The 21,588-nt window shown below is 38.9% G+C and overlaps 1 protein-coding gene across 1 annotated transcript in view; it reads right to left on the minus strand.

Annotated features, from left to right (window-relative positions):
- FAM81A (family with sequence similarity 81 member A) overlaps window positions 1-21,588 on the minus strand; it is a 58,648-nt gene extending 37,060 nt beyond the window's left edge. The window contains exons 1-3 of the mRNA XM_015596003.2: window positions 21,559-21,588; window positions 3,873-3,970; window positions 2,605-2,878 (exon numbers count right to left, since the gene is read on the minus strand). Of these exons, the coding sequence (XP_015451489.1) occupies window positions 2,605-2,878; window positions 3,873-3,892 (294 nt within the window). The 5' untranslated portion in view covers window positions 3,893-3,970; window positions 21,559-21,588. The remainder of the gene's footprint in view (window positions 1-2,604; window positions 2,879-3,872; window positions 3,971-21,558) is intronic.

Genomic DNA, 21,588 nt, shown 5'->3' on the forward strand with positions numbered 1-21,588 from the left:
AAACTGACAAGCTGATCCTAAAATTTATATAAAAATGCAAAGGACATAGAATAGCCAAAACAGTTTGAAAAGAAGAACAAAGGTAAAGAACATATACTACCTGATTTCAAAATATACTCTAAAGCTAGAAATTAAGGCAATGTGGTATTGGAATAGGAAAACCATACAGATCAATGGAATCCAGAAATAAACTCTTATATTTTATGGTAAATCGATTTTCAACAAAGGGACAAATGGGGAGATTTTCTCTGGCTATCCACAAGAAAAAAAAATTAGCTTGGACCTTTACTTCACCTCAAACATGAAAATTAACTCAAAATGGATCACAGACCTAAATGTAAGAACTAAAACTAAAACTTTAGAAGAAAACATAGAATAGCTTTGTGACCTTGGGTTAAGCAAACAGGTCTTAAGACACAGCACTAAAACTATAAAATGTAAAAGAAAAAAACTGATCAGTTGAACTTCATTAAAATTTAAAAATTTTGCACTCCAAAAGACATTAGTAGGAAAATCAAAATATAAGCAACAGAATCAAAGAAAATATTTGCAAATGACGTATCTGATAAGAGACTTCTATCTAGACTATATAAAGAACTTTTACAACTCAATAATATGACAAATAATCCAATATAAAAATGGGTTCTTAAACGTTACAACATGTATGAACCCTGAACACGTACTAAGTGAAATAACTCAGATATCAAAGGACAAATACTGTAAGATTCCATTTATATGATGGACCTAGAATAGGTAAATTCATAGAAAGTAGAATAGAGGTTACCAGGGACTGAGGGAAGTGTGGAATAGGAAGTTATTGTTTAACAGGAGCATAGTTTCTGTTTGGGATGCTTAGAACGTTTTGGAAATGGGGAGTGGTTATGGTTGCATAGGACATTTAAATGTATTTAATGTAACTAAATTGTATACTTAAAATGTTTAAAATGGTAAATATCTTACCAAAATAAAAACATAATTAAAAAAAAACTGAAAAGACTTTTATAGACATTTTGCCATATAAGACATGGAAATGACCAATAAGCACATGAAAAGGTGCTCAATACCATTAGTCATTAAAACCACAGTGAAATACCATTACACATGCACTATAATGACTATAATTAAAAAGAGAGATAATACCAGATGTAGAGAAATGAGGATGTGGAGAAATGTCATACAGTTGGTGAGCTGTAAAATGTTATAGCCACTTTGCAAAACTGATTGCATATGTTTCAAAAAGTTAAATACGAGCTTACTGTAAGACCCAGCAATTCTATTCCTAGTAATTTTTATCCAAGAGAAATGAAAACATATACCTACACAAAGACTTGTACCCAAGTTTTCATTACAGCTTTATTCATAATAGCTAAAAACTGGAAACAATCCAAATGTCCATTAACTAATGAATGGACAAACAGAACATGGTATATCCATACAAAAGGATACTATACATATATAAAAAAGAACATGCTAGAACATGGCTGAATCTCAAAAAGATTATGCTAAGTGAAAGAAGCCAAGTGCAATAGACTGTATAAGATTTCATTTATATGAAATGTCCAGAAAAGACAAATTTATAGAGACAGAAAGCAGATTAGTGGTTGCCTGGGGCTGGGGTGGAGGTAGAGATTGATTGCAAACAGGCTTATATAATTTTAAGGGTGTGACAGAAATGTTTTACAACTGAATGATATTGATGGGTGGCACAATCTTATAAACTTACTAAAAATCGTTGAATTGTACACTTACAATGGGTGAATTTTTGTGGTTTTTATATTATACCTCAATAAGGCTGATAAAATAAATATATAAATACACACATACAAATCTGACGCCAGAAAAAAAATGAGGCTTAATTTCCTAAGCATAATCAAGACAAAATCTCCATGACTTGAAACACAAATCTTCCTTAATCTGGTCATATATCCTTTTATTCATATATTTAAAGATTACATGTGAAGGACATTAACATTGGGCAGTAATGGAAGCCCAGGCCCTAAATGATTCTTACGCTTTCTGAACTAAATTGTGTGGTCCCTGTGATTGCTTAATAAATAGCAGTAAATTTACAAATTCTAAAAATAAACAATATTGGCTTTTTATTCAGCTCAATGCAGAGAAAAACAAAGCAATAAAAGGGGAGTCTGAGAAGCAATTCAAATCTCTAGGCTGTTTGAGTAATAAACTATATTACATATAATCATCATGACCTAAAAAGATTTAATTTGAAGAGCAAAGGTTGACCTAGTAATTGTTTTAATAGCTGTCTTCAGTGATATGAAGGGTTTTACAGGGAAACTATCTGACTAGTTCTTCTTTCTCTCTCTTGCGAGCCAAACAAAACAAAGTGATTTAATAATCAGCAAGGTAAATTTAGATTAAACATAAATAACACTGACAGTCACTGCTATCAAATACTGGAATACATTTAACCAGGATATTTGTTCAAGCTGTTTCCTTGGCGATCATTAAGAATAGATAAGACAGACAGCTTTGGTCAGAAGGCATTACTGCCTGGGAGATGGGAATTGGATTTGCCAACTTCCCGACGTAGAGCAAGCCTGTGGAAAGGGACATGGCCCACCTGACGGTCACACACCTTACCTCGATATCCCGATTAAGTTGCTTCACAATGGCAGTTATGTTTCTAATATGCTCCTCCAAGAAAAGCCTGGCCAAGCGGTCGCCTCCCCCTTTGTTTTGCATCTTCTGCAAACTGTTGACGATGTCATCTTTAATTCGGAAGGCATGCTCCACAAGGGCGGCGGTCGTTTTCTCGTGACAGAGGATTCTGTCCTCTAACTGCTCTACTAGGCTCACTGAGGAGTAGGGTGCCATGGTCAGGGACTGGCTGTGCCGGGGCATGGTCCTAACTCGCCTATGGAAAGAAGCCCCATTACTACTGTTGTTAATTGGGGAAAAGTCATGTTTATAGCCAGATTCGAGACTTCCCAGAGCACAAAATGCAAATTATCTATCCCTACAAGCTAAATAAAGTTGGAGGCCGGGTTTCTGCCCTAAAGAGTTTTCTTCGTGAGCCAGGTAGCATCTTTAAACAATAGTACCCAGAGAGTAAAGTGTGATGGTAGCAGGTACCATGACCTCCAAAAGCAAGAGGCTGATGGAATTTGGCACACTGAGATGTCTCCCTAGTATAAGCTGTGCTATCAAGATCAAGCTTATTAACAAAATATCCTGACATGCCCTCCACCTCCCTCCCCTTAAAGCAGTAGTTACAAACCCTGCAAAGGTCAGGGAGATGACATAAATGAGTGAAGCACCCCACATGCAATGCAAAAGGGGATGGTGGGAACTTCAGAGAACTTTTGGAAAGGGCATCCCTCAACTAAAGGGAGCCATGATTCTGCTCCATCCATGAATAACCATCTGGGAATGCCAGGTCCATTTTTTCAGACTGTCTGATATTTCAAAAAGAGCCAGGAAATTCAGACTTGTATGTGAAATCACCTGATTTTTAAGCTTTAACAACTCGTTTAAAAAGTATTTAAGATGATGCAGGTCGAACAATGTATTTCCATGAGCCAATATTGGCATATGGACATCTAATCTGCAACTTGTGATTTGAAAAGGTTAGCAGGGACATCAGCCCCCAAGGCTCCAGAACTGTATTTTGTTGTTGACCAGAAGAACAACTGGACTACTATAGGGCTACTGTGAAAGCTCCACCTCTCATGGTCACTGAGTGGTCCACAGTATTCTAGTAATTGGAAGCTAGAGAGGGGACACAACAGTATTTCTTTTGCCCTTAACAAAATCATTCTTGGATAATGTAACAGCCACAAGGCTTCATTTATAATGACCGTCGCACCCACTAGCAGCCCTCATGGGATTGGTGAAAAGAAAAAGTATACCTTAGATGCATATTTTCCATATATTATACCTTTCCTTGGTGACAAGAGAAGGAAATACAGTGTTCCGTTGGGCCATTTTTCTTTTTAATAATTCACATCTGTTGAAAAAATAAACATTAAATTATTTAACAGTTTATATCTAGAACTAAAACGACCTCTAAAACAGATTATTAAGTTATTAAGTAAATCCTAAATTATGCTGACAGACCGATCAGTTTATTATTAAAGACCTTATATCTTATATATGAAATAAACAGCATATATTTCCAAATAAAGAAAAAAGAATCAAGCAACATCAAAATGCTTCTGAGGTTAACACCACCAAACCTTGCTAGACAGATCCACAAGGACTGCTAAATGGAGTTTTCTGAAGTTTCCTCGCTCCGTATCTGCATTTCATGCTTGAGAAACCACTTTGACAGAAACAAGATAGTTTCTTAAACTGGCTTATTCAATCTGGTACTTCTCTGTAGAAATTTATAGGAAACCACCTTAGTAAATTTGATCCCAGCAAATTTACTAAATTACATTGCAAAAGAAGAGCACTTGTTTCTAAATTAATCTTAAATAAAACAATATATGGTCAGTGGGATCTGGTTTGGGAGAACCTGTCTGCTAAGAGAATGATATTCTTCATTAAAACTTCATTATAAGATATAATCATTCACATTACAACATGCACATAAGGAACATTTGATCATTGCAACACATTAGAGATCTGAACAAAACTGGAAGGTTTTAAAATATTTCATTACTTAGATTTCTCAATACTGTTGTTAATTGCCTTAAAACAATGAATGCCTAGTAACCATGATCTGATTCAGTAATTAGTTCTCATTTAAATAGTGGATTCAGAAAGCATTTCTGACTTAAGTCATTGTTTTGGCATCATCTCTCCAGTGTGTTATTTTTAGAGTTTCACAATGTGAACATTTCACTTTCCTAGACAAAGAACTTCAAATTTAAACAAATTACATTTAAAAAAAAAAAAGTGATTCATGCCAAACAAGTTACGATGCCAAAGGAGTTCTTCAGTAAAGATAATAATTTCTGCCATTTAGACTACATAAAATTAGGACAGTGTGGAAGATGTTAATTTTTAGAATCATAGAATCTTTACAATTTTAAAGCTGTAAAAAACCTTAGTTGAAATATTAATCTATAGAATAGCCCAACTTAAGACACATTTATTTGGCATCTATTATGTCTCCAAGTAACCTAAACAGGTAAGACAAAAACCCCCTCCCTCAAGGGTTTCACAGCCTACAGAGAAAGGCAGTCTTCTAAACCAACCAAGAAACAATGGGATATGGGGCTAACGGACCATATGAACAAACAACATGGGAAGAAAACGCTAACTAGAAAAGATATACACACCTCACGTTCACTGAAGCATTGTTCACAATAGCCAAAATATGGAAACTTACAAAGTGTCCATTGATAGATGAATGGTTAAAGAAAGCGTGGTATATATACAATGGAATATTATTCAGCCATAAAAGAGAATGAAATCTTGCCACTTGTGACAACATGAGTGGACCTTGAGGGCATTATTCTAAGTAAAAAAAAAAAATGAGGCAGAGAAAGAGATATACCGTATGATCTCACTTATACCTGAGATCTCAAAACAAAAACTAAAATAAACAAACAAAAACCCAAGATTATAGATGCAGAGAACAGATTGATGGTTACCAGAGGCGGGGAGTGAGAGGGAGGCTGAGAAATGGGCGAAGGTGGTCAAAAAATAAAAAGTTCCAGTTATAAAATAAATAAGTCATGGGGATGTAATGTATAGCATGGTGACTACAGTTAATCCTGTACTGCATACTTAAAAGTTGCCAATAAAATAAATCTTAAAAGTTCTCATCACACAAAAAAATTTTATAACTTTGTATGTGCCAGATGTAAACTAGACTCATTGTGGTGACCATTTTGTAATTATTACAACTATCGAATCATTATGTTGTATACCTGAAACTAATACTACATTATATGTCAATTATACCTCAATTAAAAAAAATTTAAAACATAAAGAAAACACGCAGGGAAAAAAAAAGAGAGGGTTTCATTTTTCCTGGGTAGCAGCTAGGTCAGGGAAGAACTGATAAGGATGAGTAGAATTTCCTAAAGTAGAAAATAGAGAGATTGTTCCATACCTTCTCTCCTCCACACTTCAACACTTCCTCTTTACCCTGAGCACACTCTGGACTAACCTGTTCTTCCAGCCTCATCCTTGGCTACTCTTACCAAATTCGCCTTCTCCAGTCAACTCTAACCCTCCCCCCACCATTCTACCCACCACTGCCATTGAACATACCATGCACTTTGCTGCCACCAGATCTTTGCCTTTGCGCTCTTTCAGAAATGCCCTTCCCAGCCCTGCCTGCCTGGAAAACTCGTATTCATCTTTTAAGGCCCCACAAGTCCCTCAATTTAATAAAATGGCTCCCTCATTTGTATTTGTTTAGCTCTTTATTCTGTGTGTTATATAGTACTTATTATGCTCTATTATTTTTAGCTGTTTAATAGTCTGTCTCCCCTACTAAACTATATGCTCCTTAAGGGCACATTTCAAATCTTAATGGACATAGAGCTGACCTGAAAGACCCATACGTTTGTTGATGACAGCATGACAAGTGTTCTAGTATCAGAAATTGCAGCAATAAAGGCATTAGAGAATATAGTTTAGTTAAAAAGTATAGTTCTTTATTGATTCTGCACCCTAAACATTAACACTCAATATAGGATTTGTGAAGGGACACTTTTGGAGTCCTCTTTTCATCCTCTCGGAATTATCCTGCCTGAGCTACAGAAGCTCAGCACATCAGCTTTCTGAAAAAGGAGTCTACCAACCACCCATTGTTTGAGACTGCTTTTCACTAACAAACTTTCCTATTATCAAGCACTATGTACTCTCTATGACAGGAAATGCCACATGGCATCAGTTCACAACACACGCTGAGGTCTGTTCAGAATTGGTGCCTTTTTTTCATGAATGTTTATCTATATTAGGTCTCTTGGTTTTTTAGTATCATGAACACTGGGGTATATGAATTGGGATAAAATATCAATAAGTTACCAGATTAAATAACTTCTCAAAGATTGCTTCCAGATCTTCCCATTGTCCATTCTGGTTTACCTGATTGAGTTCATCGGCTCCTGTACATTTATGAGTCTGATCTCTAACACCATGAGTCAGTCTACAACATTATTAGGTAGGTCTGGCTTGCATACTGTTTCTATGCCATGTTTTGCCATTAAAATATCAATCTCCAGTTTATGAGTTTAAAAAATTGGGGGAAAGTAGAGGAAGAGACAGGTAGGTAAAGCAAGGAGAGAAGAATTGAAAGAAATAAGAAAAAGTAAAATCATAATGCCCCGAATATGCAAGATACCAATAGAATCTGAGTTTTCACATAAGAGTAAAAGGGAGATGCTATTATCTAAAACAAAATACTTCTTTGTGATTATGATTCTGATGTAATATACATATATGTAAATGTATTCCCAGGTATATGTGTGAACATGATATTTTAATGACAAAAGAGGACATTATGTCAGTTGATTATTATACTTTAATAAGTCAGATGACACTGGGTAGAAACACCTACAGCATCATTTTTTTGTAAATGATACGTGAATTTAATAAAATAAAATGAAAAGTTTTACTGAAAAATTAAATACCAATCATGCACAAATTTAGTTTTTCGGTTTACTATTAAAATACAGCACTGATGTGTTCTGCTGAGTGTCAGAATAAAAAAAAAAATCGGAAAAGCATTTATGAATAAAGTGGTTGTAATTTGGTGTAGAAAAAAAAAGCCTATTTCCTTATAGCTAAAAATAGAGTGAAAGGATAGAGGGCGGAGAACAGCTGAAGGTATGTCTAGAAAGACAGGTGGGAGTCTGTTCTCTAACTTATCTCTAACACCATGCTCAGGTGTTTGGGCTTCATCTTGGGGCAGTGAGGAGCGATCAGGGAGCTAGTTGTGAGACTCGAGGATGGTGAAAGGCAAGCTACAAGAGCATATGGGGCAGGCAGGTGTCAGAAGAGGTGAAAGGTGGCAGACCAGGATGCTGGACCAGGAACCAGCCAATGGAGGAGCAATGGCACCGGGCCTGGGGAGGAAGGGGCTGCAGGGTCTCCCAGAGATTCTCCATTCCTCTCTCCCCGACCCTCTTCCAGCTCTTCTCCCTCACCTCCCACTGCCTCTTCTCTTACGATTTTTTCTTTTCCTTTGCCCTTTCCCGTTTCTTAAATTCCCATTTTCACTGTCCGTTTTCCTTCCCATATCTGACTCTTCTTTCCCTCCTTCTTTCATTCTCCCTTTTCACAACTACAGTTCAACGTACTTTTCTAACATGGAAAATGTGAGAGGTGGGGTCAGAAAGACCCTTATTTGAATCTTGGCTTCCCCACTAACTGTGTGATCTCAGCAGGCTGGCCTTAGGTTGTCAGGTCAGGGACACATAAATAATAGCTGCTCACCCTTATGCGGTGTTTACCCTGTGTCAGGTACTTGAAGAGCATATTTACGGGCATTCATTGAATTCATCCTCATAATCATTAGTGAAAGGACTGCTCTATTATCGCCATTTAACCAGAGGAAACTGAGACTTAGGAATGTCCAGCTGGCCCAAAGTCATGTGGCCAGGAAGGAGCACCACCAGATGTTACCCACGGGGAGGCTGTGAAGCATCCAGAACAGCGTCTGGCCTTAGGACACTGGATATGCTTCTAACAAGGGCCAGTTCCTTTCCCTTCCTTGTCTCCTGTCCCTTTATCACATCTCGCATCTGAGAGAAAAGATATATTTTAAATAAAACTTTATATAAAAGGCAAATAGTATGCATTTGTTTAAAGAGCTATTCTATTGTTTAGTGCATGGGGTTTAATAGGGGAAATTATCATATACTTGCTATAAAATTTCATTTGTCCAAGGCTGTTCCACTTGGCATCACTGTGTACGCAGTTACCTCTGGACTGAAACGACGCTATTGTAACCTGTATTTTTGAAACCAGAGCACATACATGAAAAAAAAATGATTTGCAACACTCATATTTTGTATGAAAAAATCTGGAACATTTTGAGAAACCCCTTTTCTTAAACTGAAAAATGCTTCTTGTGATTAATAATGTAATATTAAATTTTGGGCTCTACATAAAGGCATAAAGAATAAAGTGAAAATTACCATTCAGAAATTGCTGATGTTTATATCAATTTACATTTTTTAGAGATCTCTCTTCCTGATACATATAATTTCCTTTATTTTTTATTTAATTATAGTTGGTATACAATGTTATATTAGTTATATTAGTTCTAGGTACACAACATTTTTGTACCTTACAATGCAATCACCCCATTAATTCTAGCAGTCATCTGTCACCATGCAAACTTATCATAATATTGACTATGTTCCCTTTCACTTTTTTCACCTCACCCCACCTCCTTATAATTTTTTTAAAAAAATTAAATTATACTTTATATTATGTGTACCCTACATTTCCTAATTGATACTATATCGTGAACATCTTTCCATATCAATATATAGATACGCATCACAATTTTAATGCCTGTATAACATTCCATTGAATGAATATACTGTAATTTTTAGGCAGTCCCTTATTGACAGACATTTACAATGAAATACTATTTATAATCATGGTTTAATTCAACCTTTTGGTCTCTTATTTTCCTTTCCTTTGTTCTGTGAAATGATGCAGGTAGTATAAAAAGTCAATGGGGCAGACTGCAAGCTATTTTCAAAATTGAAGTGAAGATGAGACTCTGACTATAAAATCTAAAGACTCAAGAAGAGATTAAGTCAGTGGTTCTGTAAGAACAATCCAAGATACTATTGGACTCACAACTGAAACAACGCAAACAGCATACTTCTGATTCCTGGTTCAATGTCAGTTTTTGGCTCTATACCATGAGCTCCATGAGGAGCTGTATTGTCCATAAGTATATCCCAAGCGCCGGACACACAGTAGTTGGTCAATAAACATTTGTGGGATAAATGAATTTTAAGGATAGGTGAATAAAATGAAGTCATTTCATAAGTCAAATTTAATCCATTGAATTATCTCGTGACTAGAAAATGAATGTACAACCAGAAAGAGGAATGGTATGCACAGCATGCCTAGTAAAAGTGAGTTTAGAGAGGCAAAATTTATCAGCGCTTGAATCTAAGAACCTGGGACAGCAGGAAGAGTTCTGTAACAGAGAGGGATGATTAAGCTCTCATCGTCTGATGACATTACCCACTAAGATAATCCTGCTCACTCTTCCTGCCCTGAGCCCATACTTACTAAGCACATCATTTAGCTTCCCATGTGGATGTACACAAAAAGAGAATATGTGGGAATCAGCAAACTTGTCTCAGTCTATCTGCCAGCTACTTTTCTCATCGTGAATTAACAATTAGAACCATACCTCTAATGAGAAATTGGTGTGGTTAAGTTGGTCTCTTGAAATCTGATCATCTCTGACTGTCCTAGTAGTAATGAATATCTAAACCCAGGACACAGAAATGTGATGATCACAACATGGCATTTGTTGTGGGGGACAGACCCTTATGTAAGGTGGCCCCCATGATCCCTGTCTTCTGGAGTTTACACCATGTATGATTCCCTCCCCTTGAGTGAGGTGTGACCTGTGACTTCCTCTCTTAATGAAATACAGCAGAGACCAGCCAAGTGACAGTTACCTGTACTCAGCCGGCAGTTGTGCAGCTGGGATTCTGACAGCACATCATATAAGGTATAGTTCCACTCACTAGGAATATTTTAAATTTATTTTAAAATTTTTAATTATTTATTTTATAATCTTTTAAGTCATTTAATAGATTTCAAAATGATTGCCTTGCTAACAAAATCTCAAAAGAATAATGAAGACAGAATAAGAACTTTAACAGCTGTATTGGTTTTTTTTTTTTTCTTTCCTTCATAACAGTGGCTGTGTTCTGGCCAGGGGAAGTAAATTATAAAATAAATCTAATTTGTCACAAGAGATAAAAATCACAAGAGATACCATTTTATCCCATCAGATTGGCAAAAATAAAGAGTGGCAAGATCAAGTATTGATGGAAACATATATGAAACGATGAGAACAGCAGATGGGAATGTGAAAGCAATCTTCAATATCTAGAAAAGCTAAAGGTGCACAAATCCCATGACCCAATAATTTCACTGCTAAGAAATACCCCTCCCCCAAACTTCTCAAACATGTTCACAAGGAGACGTGTACAAGAATACTTAAGGTAGCCTTGTTTCTAAGAGCAAAAAGAGTGGGCGAGGGGATTGAACACCCATCATTAGGCAAATGGATGAGTAAATGGTGATATATTCATGCTACGAGAGAACAAACCACTGTGGAAAAAAATGGATTAGAATTACAAGTCCCAACATGAATGAATCTCACAAATATGTCAAGTAAAAGAGCAAGTTGTAGAAGGATATGAACACTATGATGACATTTTTATAAAGGTTTAACATATGCCAAATCTATAACATCTAAAGATGAATATGGAAGTGACGCACACCAAGTCAGGGTCCCATTTATCACTGAGTAGGAAATACAGGGGATCAGGCAGAGGAACGCAGGGGGCTTTGACTAAATGTACGGTTCACTTCTTCGATTAATTGTTCATTGCATCATTAAAAAAGAGAAAATTATTTCTTCTTCTCCCACTTAAAAACAAAGATATAAAGACCATGAGCTCAAGGGGAGTCAAAGTGTTAGTTGCTCCGGGATGTGTACAGAACTCAGTTTTGCCCTGTATACATTCTGGGGACCACAAAATTAGAATTACAGGATAACAGTAACTAATCTTCATCAAATCTCTACCCTTAAAGCATTTTACCCATACTTAACATGGGATATTATCTAGATGTTCATATTTCTATAAATGGCTATTGGGTAAATGTCCAATGATAAAATAGTACTTAATAAAATATGGCATAGCTGCTCAAAAGAATATCAATAGCTATTTAAAATATGGTTACAAAGACTGTGAAGTAACAGAAAAATATTTATATACTAGCTATAATGTTAAGGTTTTTTTTTTTAAAGAACAAGTTTTAAAAATAGATTTACAGTACTATATAGAACAATAATCCGAACCTAGAAAACAAAGCTTTGCTCCATGGTGCCACAATTTAGGTAGTGCAAACATTTTAACTTATGAATTAATGGATCCTGCAAAATTTTAAGTTCCACTCTTGTCATGCCCCCTCCTTTTCCTCCTCCTCTCTCCTAAGGTAAAGGAGCTCATCCGACCTTGGTCCTGCAGAGATAAATGGAGTGGTCAAGGTCAAGGACAAGACAACTACTGCACCTCTGTATGCAGAGGCCACACACTGTCTGCTTTTCTTCTCTCTCCTATCTGACTCACCACCCGGCCGCCCTCTCCATGAATAGATGCTTCCTTGGACTTGCAGTTATCTTTAACGCTGCTGCCTGGGCCCCATCCCATGCTAAAATGCTGGAATTCTCTGTGGTGTAAATAGCTGATGTCTGGGTAAATCATTTGTTTTCAGTACAAGGAGGAGGAAGAGAGGTGTGTAACTTAGGCCAGGGACTAATTCCAAAATCAAAGTACTTAGATTGATTTAAAAAAAAAAAAAAGTCAAAGAAAGACCACTGATAACAACAGCAAAAGCTTTCCATAAATTAATGACAGGGCTCAGATTGGGGGAGTGCCACCAAATGATGTGTAAAGAAAACAGCACAAATAAACACATCCTGTCTTCCTAACAGGCAGCTCCCTTCTTCCTACACATGGCCAGAATTTTGGACAATAGGTAAGCCGCACTTGCAAGAAATCTACTGGGCTAGCATATTTGGGGATGTAGATGGCATTATGGTTATAAGGTGGATCTGGGGGAAATACGAGTAAGTCATCAAAGGAGGATCCTTAAACAGCATCCTCACACCAAAATATCCTGCCTTGAACACATTAGGTCAGTGGCAAATGAAACTTACTTGACACACCTTGACATTTTTTTCAATTGTACATTACCCTAGCAACCCAGAAATCCCTCAGCTATCCTGGGGAGAGTGTGGCAAGGGTTCCAGTACTCGAAGTAATATTATCCTATTTTTTAAAACAGTGCATAGAAATAAATCAAGATATAATTAGTGGCAATGGCTACATTTTTATTCTACTTTTCCTAATTTTCAAAATAATAAAGTATGCTCTTTTCACATTGACAAAAATTTAAATAAAAACTTCTTGAAATAAATAAATAAATAAGCAAAAAAATAAAAATTAAGAAATAGAAATTGCCTATTTACAGCTATCAAAACCAAGAGACAAGCCTGATCTGGGTTTAAAAGATATGGTTCAGTTAAAATAAGTTTGTTGTTAATTTTTTTTTTTTACTGAAGTTAAAAACACATATATTTTACTATCTTACACATTTTTAAGTGTACAGTACAGTGTTGTTAAAAACATGTACACTGTTGTGCAACAGATCTCTAGAACTTTTTCATCTTCCAAAACTGAAACTCTGTGTCGATTGAACGATGACTGTCAGTCTGCTGTTAATTTTTACCCATTCCCTTGTGGCCCAGAACTCTCGCTGACACCCTCATCAAAGCCCTGGATTGCCCAAAGATAGAAAATCAGGCAGCATGTACAGTCCCAGTGGCTCAGTCTGCCATCAGTGTGAGCCGCCAGCACAGCACTGCAAAAGCCTGAGGTTCCGGGAACACTGTGATACCCTCTACAGGGTCCCGCGGCAGATATTTCTAATGCCTTTTGTGAAAATGGCCTTGATTTCTTTTCTTAAGACTTGTTTTCTTTCTCCTCCACTCTGTCACAGTCACGAGGGGAAATACGTTGAAGGAATAAAGGTGAAAGGTGGCTGTGTTTCTCATCCATTAACTAAAAAGAACTTAGAAATGCTCCAGACATTTATTTATGGTGGCCTTCCAGCCAGTGCAGGGCTTACTGCATGACTGATGGGATCCAGTAAATCTGCAACGTATGTGTGGCCTCTGTCAGGTCCAGATGGAGTCACTAATGAACTGAAATCATCAGGACTCCTAGAAACCAAGAAATGGCTACTGATGTTGCTTTAATTCACTCTCCACTTCTTAGACTGATGCTAACATTTTTAGGAGAACCCCTGCAAAAACAGATTGGTTTTTGTTCCCATCTATTAATAACAGCTATTTTGAAATGCTATTTAAATCTTCTATTGTTATTTGAACTTTTCACGGATTATATCGCCCCAAGTGAGCTGCTTTGGGTTAGCAGGGACCATATACCATATGTATCTGTAACCCCTGTGAAGATCAGCAGCACAGCATCTCTTTACAGATGCTTCTAAATATTTGTTCATCTGCTTGTTTTTCTAATTTAGTAAGGCTCGTCATTTTCATCATTGAGTTGCTCTGCCCAAATGACATATCGATTGTTGATCCAAGGTCCCCTCCAACTGTGAGCTTGGCAGACTAAGTCATGTTGCCCTGCGGTGTGCACGGGCACTCATACATGCACGCACCCACTCCGAAAGAGAAGTGTCTTAATATTACTTTTAGGGTGTTTTATTATGATCAACAGCTATATTTGGCAACTTTTCTTTCTAGCATTAGAGAATACACTTTACCAAATGTTAAAAAAGGAACTTGCCAAATGCAACAGCTAGAACAGAAAAGATATTATTAAAAGCTAGTGTAAACGCCATATCTACTAAAGTACTGACATCTCCAGGACACCAAGGATCATACAGAGGAGAGGAGGCATGACTTTGCACACTCATGCAGAGAGACTGCTAGTTGTGACTTGTGGGCTCTACCCTATATGAATTTCTAACTGAAAAGCTAAGGATTTGAGCATGGAAGAAAGACTAGCCTCCAGTCTCTGCCCTCCTTCTCACGCACAGTAGAAGGGGCTGGACTTCGCGGCTGAACATGGGAGTCTATGAAGGGCTCTTTTATTTGGAGTAACGACTTGAGTTCAGTGCATTAATTTTATAATTATTTGAGAGAGCAGGGGAGGCTCCTAAGCCCTGCCAGAGATAATTAAAAATGGAGAAAGAAGAAATCTGAAATAAACAAAAACAAGCTGAAGGCACTGGGGGTTTCTGAATAACATCTTCCTGGTTAAACAATTTTAAGAATTCCATAATGCAAAAGCAGCCCCCACACATTCTCTCCCACATAAACACGCTTTTTATTTAAGCCCCACTCAGCTAAGCAGCAGAATCTCTTGCCTTCAATTCTGTAGCTACCACATCCAGAGAAGATGTTATCTGCACAAAAGCACTCTTAAGAGAGAAAAAGCTGACCAAGTACAGGTACATCTTGAGGAGGAATGCTTTTGTTCTAATAACCTTGACAACTCACCACCCTCAAATCTGATTTCTGACCTTAAACACCAATTTTGCCTTAACAGAAACTGAAAGTTTCAGTCCTTTCGATGTTTGTCAACCAGCACATTCCAAGTAACTTTCCTGGTGTACCAAAAAGGTAATCAAATACACCATGTTTTTGTCACTGACAATTACATTTTTAAAATATCAAGAACCACTGAGCCATAGGGGGCGGGAAATCAACAAAAGAGTGATAAAAGCAATCGTTTCATCTTCTTTCGCCTGCTTTTATGTTAGAAACCCATGGCACATAAAATCACATTCAATAAGTCAAACAATAAAATAATCAATATAAGAAGAAGGAGGAAAAGAGAATAGTTATTAAGAGGAAGAAACAGGCAGGAAGAGTGAAGTAAGGAAGAGGAGAAAGCATGACGGAGTGTGGGGGGAGAGAGAACGTGCCAGTGGAAGAGCAGAGGAGAGAGTCGGCTAGACAATGAAGAGGAGAGAGACAGGTGGCTGCAGGGCTCAGAAGGGAGGATGTGAGCCTGGGAAACCGCTCCTCACACATTCAGCTGCTCATTTGGGATGTGAAGAAATAGATGGGCCATTTTTATATGCTATGTTGGGTTCCTCTACTCTTTTTTTAAAAATCAAATATGTCCTTTCTTTGTTTTGACACAATTACACAAAGCTAAGATGCCATCAGGGGAAAATCATTTATTCCACTTACAATATGGAATTACCTTTTTAAATTACCCATCATTTTGCTAAAAAGCCTTATTTTGAACCACTATCCATGTGACTTTTGGAGAAAGGCATGGGTCTCACACCCACCATCACATACCAGATGCTAGCAGACAACTCATCCTGGGCATTCGCTCAGTGATTTTAATCAAGTAATTTAGTCCAGTCAACAAATATTCATTGAGCCTCTACAGTACTGAACAAGATACTGCCCCCGCACCCAGGAGCTTCAATTCCGTAGGGATATAAAACAGACAAGCTGCTACACAAGAGTGGAGAGGCTGGTATATGCCACATGAGTGGTGTAGACCAGGCGTTGCCTCTGGGCAGAAGGCAGGATCAGTCTGAACTGGTCCATTGGCAAAAGCATTTGAGTAGCAGGTGTTTGAGCCGAATACTTAGAGGGTTAATTAAGTGCAGCCAGCATGAGAAAGGGTGGAGGAAGCACAAAGCAGAGGAAGTACTAACTAAATGACCAGCTACACGGGTTTATGTTGGTAAGGAGTGGAAGATAAGGCTGGGACAGTCACTGGGATCATATTCAAAGGCGTTGACTTCACAATTGTCTGAAACAGGAAAGGAACAGTAGGACCAGAAAGGAAAGGACATTTTAAGGGAGATTGTGCAGGGGGCACACCATCTCAACACTCAATGACCAACTGGATGTAGGAGTGTGAAGAGGAGGAAAAAAGTCAAAAAAAAAAAAAAACAAAAAAACCCCAAGTGATCAAGAACAGGTTACAGAGAGAATGATAGCATGAAAATCATTTGGGATGCACTAAGAAGGACACAGTATCTCATCTGTAGGATGCCTCCCTAATAAGGGATAACCTGGATCTATCATGAGAAAACACCAGACAAACCCAAGTTAAAGGGTATTCTACAAAATAACCCTCCTGTATCCTTTCGAAATGTTAAGGTCGTGACAGTCAAAGAACAACTGAGGAACTGACCAGACTACAGGAAATAAAAGAGGCATGTGACAACTAAAGCAGCACGAGATCCTGGATTGAATCCTGGACCAGGAAGAGACCTTTTAAAGAAGGTCCCCTCACCATTTTTGCTATAAAAGACATTATTAGGGCTATTGGTGACACTTGAGTAAGGTCTATAGATTAGATAATTATACAGAATCAATGTTAATTTCTTGATTTTGGATGCTTGCTATGCAGTCTTTTTTTTTTTCTGGAAATATACACTGAAATATTTGAAAGGGGGCGGTAACGGGGTATCATGTCTACAATGAACTCTGAAATGGTTCAAGAAAATTATAACATATGTACGTATGTGTGTGTGTATGTCTGTGTTTGTGCATGTGTATGTGTGTGTTTGGAGAGAGAATGTGATAGAGCAAGGATAAAGCAAATGTGGTAAAGAGTTAATATCTGTAAAATTTGGGTGAAAGGTATATAGGAATTATTTAAATTACTCTTGCAACTTTTCTGTAAATCTGAATTATTTCAAAATAAAAAGCTAAAAAATGAAAAATGATTAAGGAAGTTAGGATGAAGAGCTGTTTAAAGACAAAATAATCAGGCTTCTGGGTATCGGATTCTGAATGGAATTTGGGAGAGAGTAGAACCAGAAATGTAGATTTGAAGGCATGTGGGAGGCCTGAGTAAATCTGGTTAAAAGCAGAGCTGTAAGGTCATATTGCCAGAATTCATTTCTCAGGTCTGCTCCTTAACAACCAGTTACTTCCTTAAGTTGCCCTCATTTCTCTCTGCTTAAATTTCTTTACCTATATAACAGGAATGATCAGCATATCTGCTTCATAGAGTTGGAATGAGGATTAAAGGACATGATACAAGTGAAGCACGGATGGTGCCTGGAAAGGCTCCAGGGTAACCGCCCATGACAACTACTGTTGCCTGTGGGGTAAGGCTGACACCAGGAGAGGAAGAGGGCAGAGGCAAGGAAAAGAAGTGGAAAAGGTCCCCAGGATCCTACAGAATCCCACGTTCAGAAGTTAGGAGGATAGAGATAAATGCACTTGGATAACCAGTGACACGAGACAAAAAAGGTGAGAGGCTCAGGAGGAGGGTGACTGCTGGTAGCAGACACAGGGTGGAAATCAAGGTGGGGCAAGTCAGAGTAAAGGCTTCAACTTTGCAATCAGAACCGCTCCACTAGAGCCCCGCAAATAAGCAGTTTCAACAGAAAAGTAAGGGTGAGGCTAAAAGAAGTGAGTGGGCAGTCACAGGAGGGAAAGCCAAGGACAGTTCAACACAGTAGCATGCAGTAGAACTGCGCTGCCCCATACAGTAGCCCTCAGCCCCATGTGACTATTTAAATTGAATTTGAGTTCATTTAAAATTAACGAAAATTAGAAATTTAGTTCCTTGGTCTCACTGGCCACATTTCATGTGCTCGGTAGTCACATGTGGCTAGTGACTCCCATATGAGACAGCATAGATATAAACTATTTCCATCATCACAGAAAGTTCTACTGGACAGAGCTGAGCCTCCAGCACAATTTCTTTATTATGAGAATGATGACTTGAATATATGGTGGGAGGAGAGCTAGGGGGTAAGGTGAGACTAAAGAAACTGGAGAAAGGGAATAACAAACAGAACAACTTTCCAAAAGAGGCAAGAAGGAAGGGAAGATGTCCAGAGACTGGAGAGTGTGAAGTATATGTGGGTTAATCTTGGGGAGGGGACTTAGAGACATTTTCCTCCTAGAAGGAAGAGGAAATAAAGGATAAAGATGGGTAAAGAAAAATGCTTGGGGTGGTGAGGAGGGTACCATGGGAGCTTACACTGAAGTCAAGGGAAGTAAACTAGGACGTGAACATCCTTAATCTTATCAATGAAAACAGGCTATCTCCTGAAAGGAAACTGACCAGAAGTTTATGGAATGGAAAAGTCTGGCATAACCTTTAAAGGAGTGTAGTCAGGAGTTAATAAAAGAAGGATTTTTTTTTTTTCGTAGAAAAGCAAGACCTAGGTTAAATTAGAGCCGGCACAAATTTTCAATGGAACCAGTCGGAGGGTCTTAGTGACTCTCCTGGATAACTTCTCAGGCTGGGAGAAGATAAAGCAGATAATGAGGGTGATTTTGGATTGAGGACTGGAATAGAAGCTCAACATTTAAGATGAAAGATTCTGGGACTCCAGACAGAATTGTAATGGCTGGTAACATATAGACTCCAAGCGGAGAAATGGAGCTGTAAAGGGATTGAACGGCTAGCAATTAAAGTACCAGAGTCCTTGGTGATGGTTAAAACATAGTGCAGTAGGTGGAAAAACATCAGCTAAGCAGACTGAAATCCAAGTTGAAGTCCAAATCCTAAATGTGGAAAATATTCCAAGACTAAACAAGTCCCAGAAATGAGTGGTTGAAGTGAAAACTAAGGTCATTGGAGTTGACCCTGGAAACCTTGAGAAACTTCAAGGTCAGTGAATTAATAGAGCCTCAACATAAACCCCAAAGTCACTGGCAAGGTAGAAAAGGGAACCGAACTAGTTGCTCATGTTTGTTTGTTTGTTACTTTTTTGTAGCTTCAAGCGAAGTGATTCTCAAACCTGGCTGTACATCAGAATCACCCAGGGAGCTCTGTTTTCTCTCCCCATCCTTCCACCTCCTTCTTCTTTTTGGGGGGTTTATTTTTTAAAAAAGGATTTGTAGGTCTTTCCTACATTGATGACTCTAATTCGGTATGTCTGGGAGAGTCTAAAGAGCCACATTTTTCAAAATGCCCCAGGTGATTCTGAAGAGCCACCAGGTTTGGCAAGCACTGATCCAGAAGATAAGAAGGATGGTGTGAGGCATAAGCAGACGTCTGACCTTCTAAAGAGAAGATTTTGTTAGTGATGGGTGCACAGTTTGGAGGTGGCACTGAGAAGCCAGGGGAAGCCCAATCTGCGCTCTGGTGAATGGGAGAGGACTGTTGTGAGGGAAGCTGCTCACTCAGGCTCTGGTGCTAGGGGAGGGACAGGAGACGGGCTCAGCCGCAGATAAAAAGGAAAATACAGGAGTATGGCTGCAAGATGTAAGAAACAAGAGATTGAAAGGCAAGTTGGAAACACACAGGTCAGTGGCCTACAGAAACAGGAGGCCGAATAGTTCAGGAGGGTTCCTAGTGTCATGAGGTGTGATTCATTAAAGGGTTTGCAGGTTTAGTGGTGAATTCCTGGGCAGTAAGGATTCTTCTATCTGGGTGTTATCAGATTCCTAACATGTAAACCATTAAAGATTATTAAACCCTCAAGTAAACAAGCTTGCAGAAGCTTATACATTAACATCGAAAATGTTGTCTTCTCAACCTTCATTTTCAAACAGATGAACTCAGATTGGAATGAAGATCAAGGGTAGCCTTCGAGCAGAAAGCCAGAAGGGGCAACTCTGGGAACTTGAGAGAGGGACCGAGGATTTCCCCACTTCCTTCTCCTTGGAAGAGAGAAGTGTACAAGCTGAGAATATAGAAAAGGGACTGAGTAGCCTTTTAGCACCAGCCAATACCAAAAACAGAAGAGGTCACAGCCTGCTGGGTCTCAGGAGCACCTTCCTCATACCCACACACTCTATGCTAGGGCCCTGAAGGCCGACACATGTGCACATCCTAGGGATGGTTCTCAGTAAAGAATATGTTTACTTTCAAAAACCCAACTCCTATTTAAAAGCAAGCTGCAAATGTTTGCCCATGTTTCTGAGAGAGCTGCACTTCTGAGGATTCAAATAATTCTAGCATTATTTCTGGTTACTCCTATGAAATAATTTCTAACACTGACATACAGACTTTAAGATGAGGGTGTGATCGCAGCCAGGCGCTTGTGCCCCCCCCCCCACACACACACACCTCGTGCACACTGAAGAAATGACTCACTTAATTTGCTGCTGCCTGCCACTATTGGGCTTTGATTTTACCTGTTCAAATACGAAGTTTCCTATTAGATTAACTACAAGAAAGAACTCAAGAGTATTAACCCTGATTTTGTCATGACTTTAGAGCACACTAGAGGTTTTAACCTGGGCGTCTTGCGAAGCTACTCTCTGGACCACCCACTGCTTTCTCTCCATAATCTTCTATAAAACAATAACATTTCTTGTCACTTGAGAGCCAATTAACAGAAACCCTCGTAGAATAAACATGGTTAAGCCTTGTGTATCCTGTACCTGCAGAACTAGTACTTTGGAGCCCTTTCTCAGCTCACAGTACAATGGCACAACAGCCCTGTGGAACTGCAAAGAACCCAAGCCCCTCTTGATAAAGACTGGGGGGTGGGGGGGCGCAGAGAGGTTGACCTGTCCAAGGTCACTCAGCTCTGAGCAGTGGGACAGCTGACTTAACCACTTCCCTCTGGCAATTTGTGCACCATCCCAGCTCCCCCAAACAGTCCCTCGGGGCTTCTGTTGGTTTGCTAGCATGCAACCTCTCCTCAGCCCCCGCAAAAATGCAATGCCAGTTGCGCTTTGCGCTCAACTTCATCCCTTCGCGGCAGCATGCAGTTAACCCTCTCTCTAGCAGCATGTCACAAGGACCACGCGCAGCTCTCTCTGTCCCCCAAGCCTATCTCGCCGGCGGCTGCCCCAAGGTCAACGGCAGTCCCAGGGAGCCTCTGCCGACAGGGACCGCAGGGTGCCTGATCTGGGGCCCCGGGCGCGGCACTCACCTTCGCGGGGGGCGGGCGCGCCGCGGCTCC

The sequence above is a fragment of the Pteropus alecto genome, unplaced genomic scaffold (genome assembly GCF_000325575.1).
Source record: "Pteropus alecto unplaced genomic scaffold, ASM32557v1 scaffold86, whole genome shotgun sequence".
In the NCBI taxonomy this organism is placed as follows: Eukaryota; Metazoa; Chordata; class Mammalia; order Chiroptera; family Pteropodidae; genus Pteropus; species Pteropus alecto.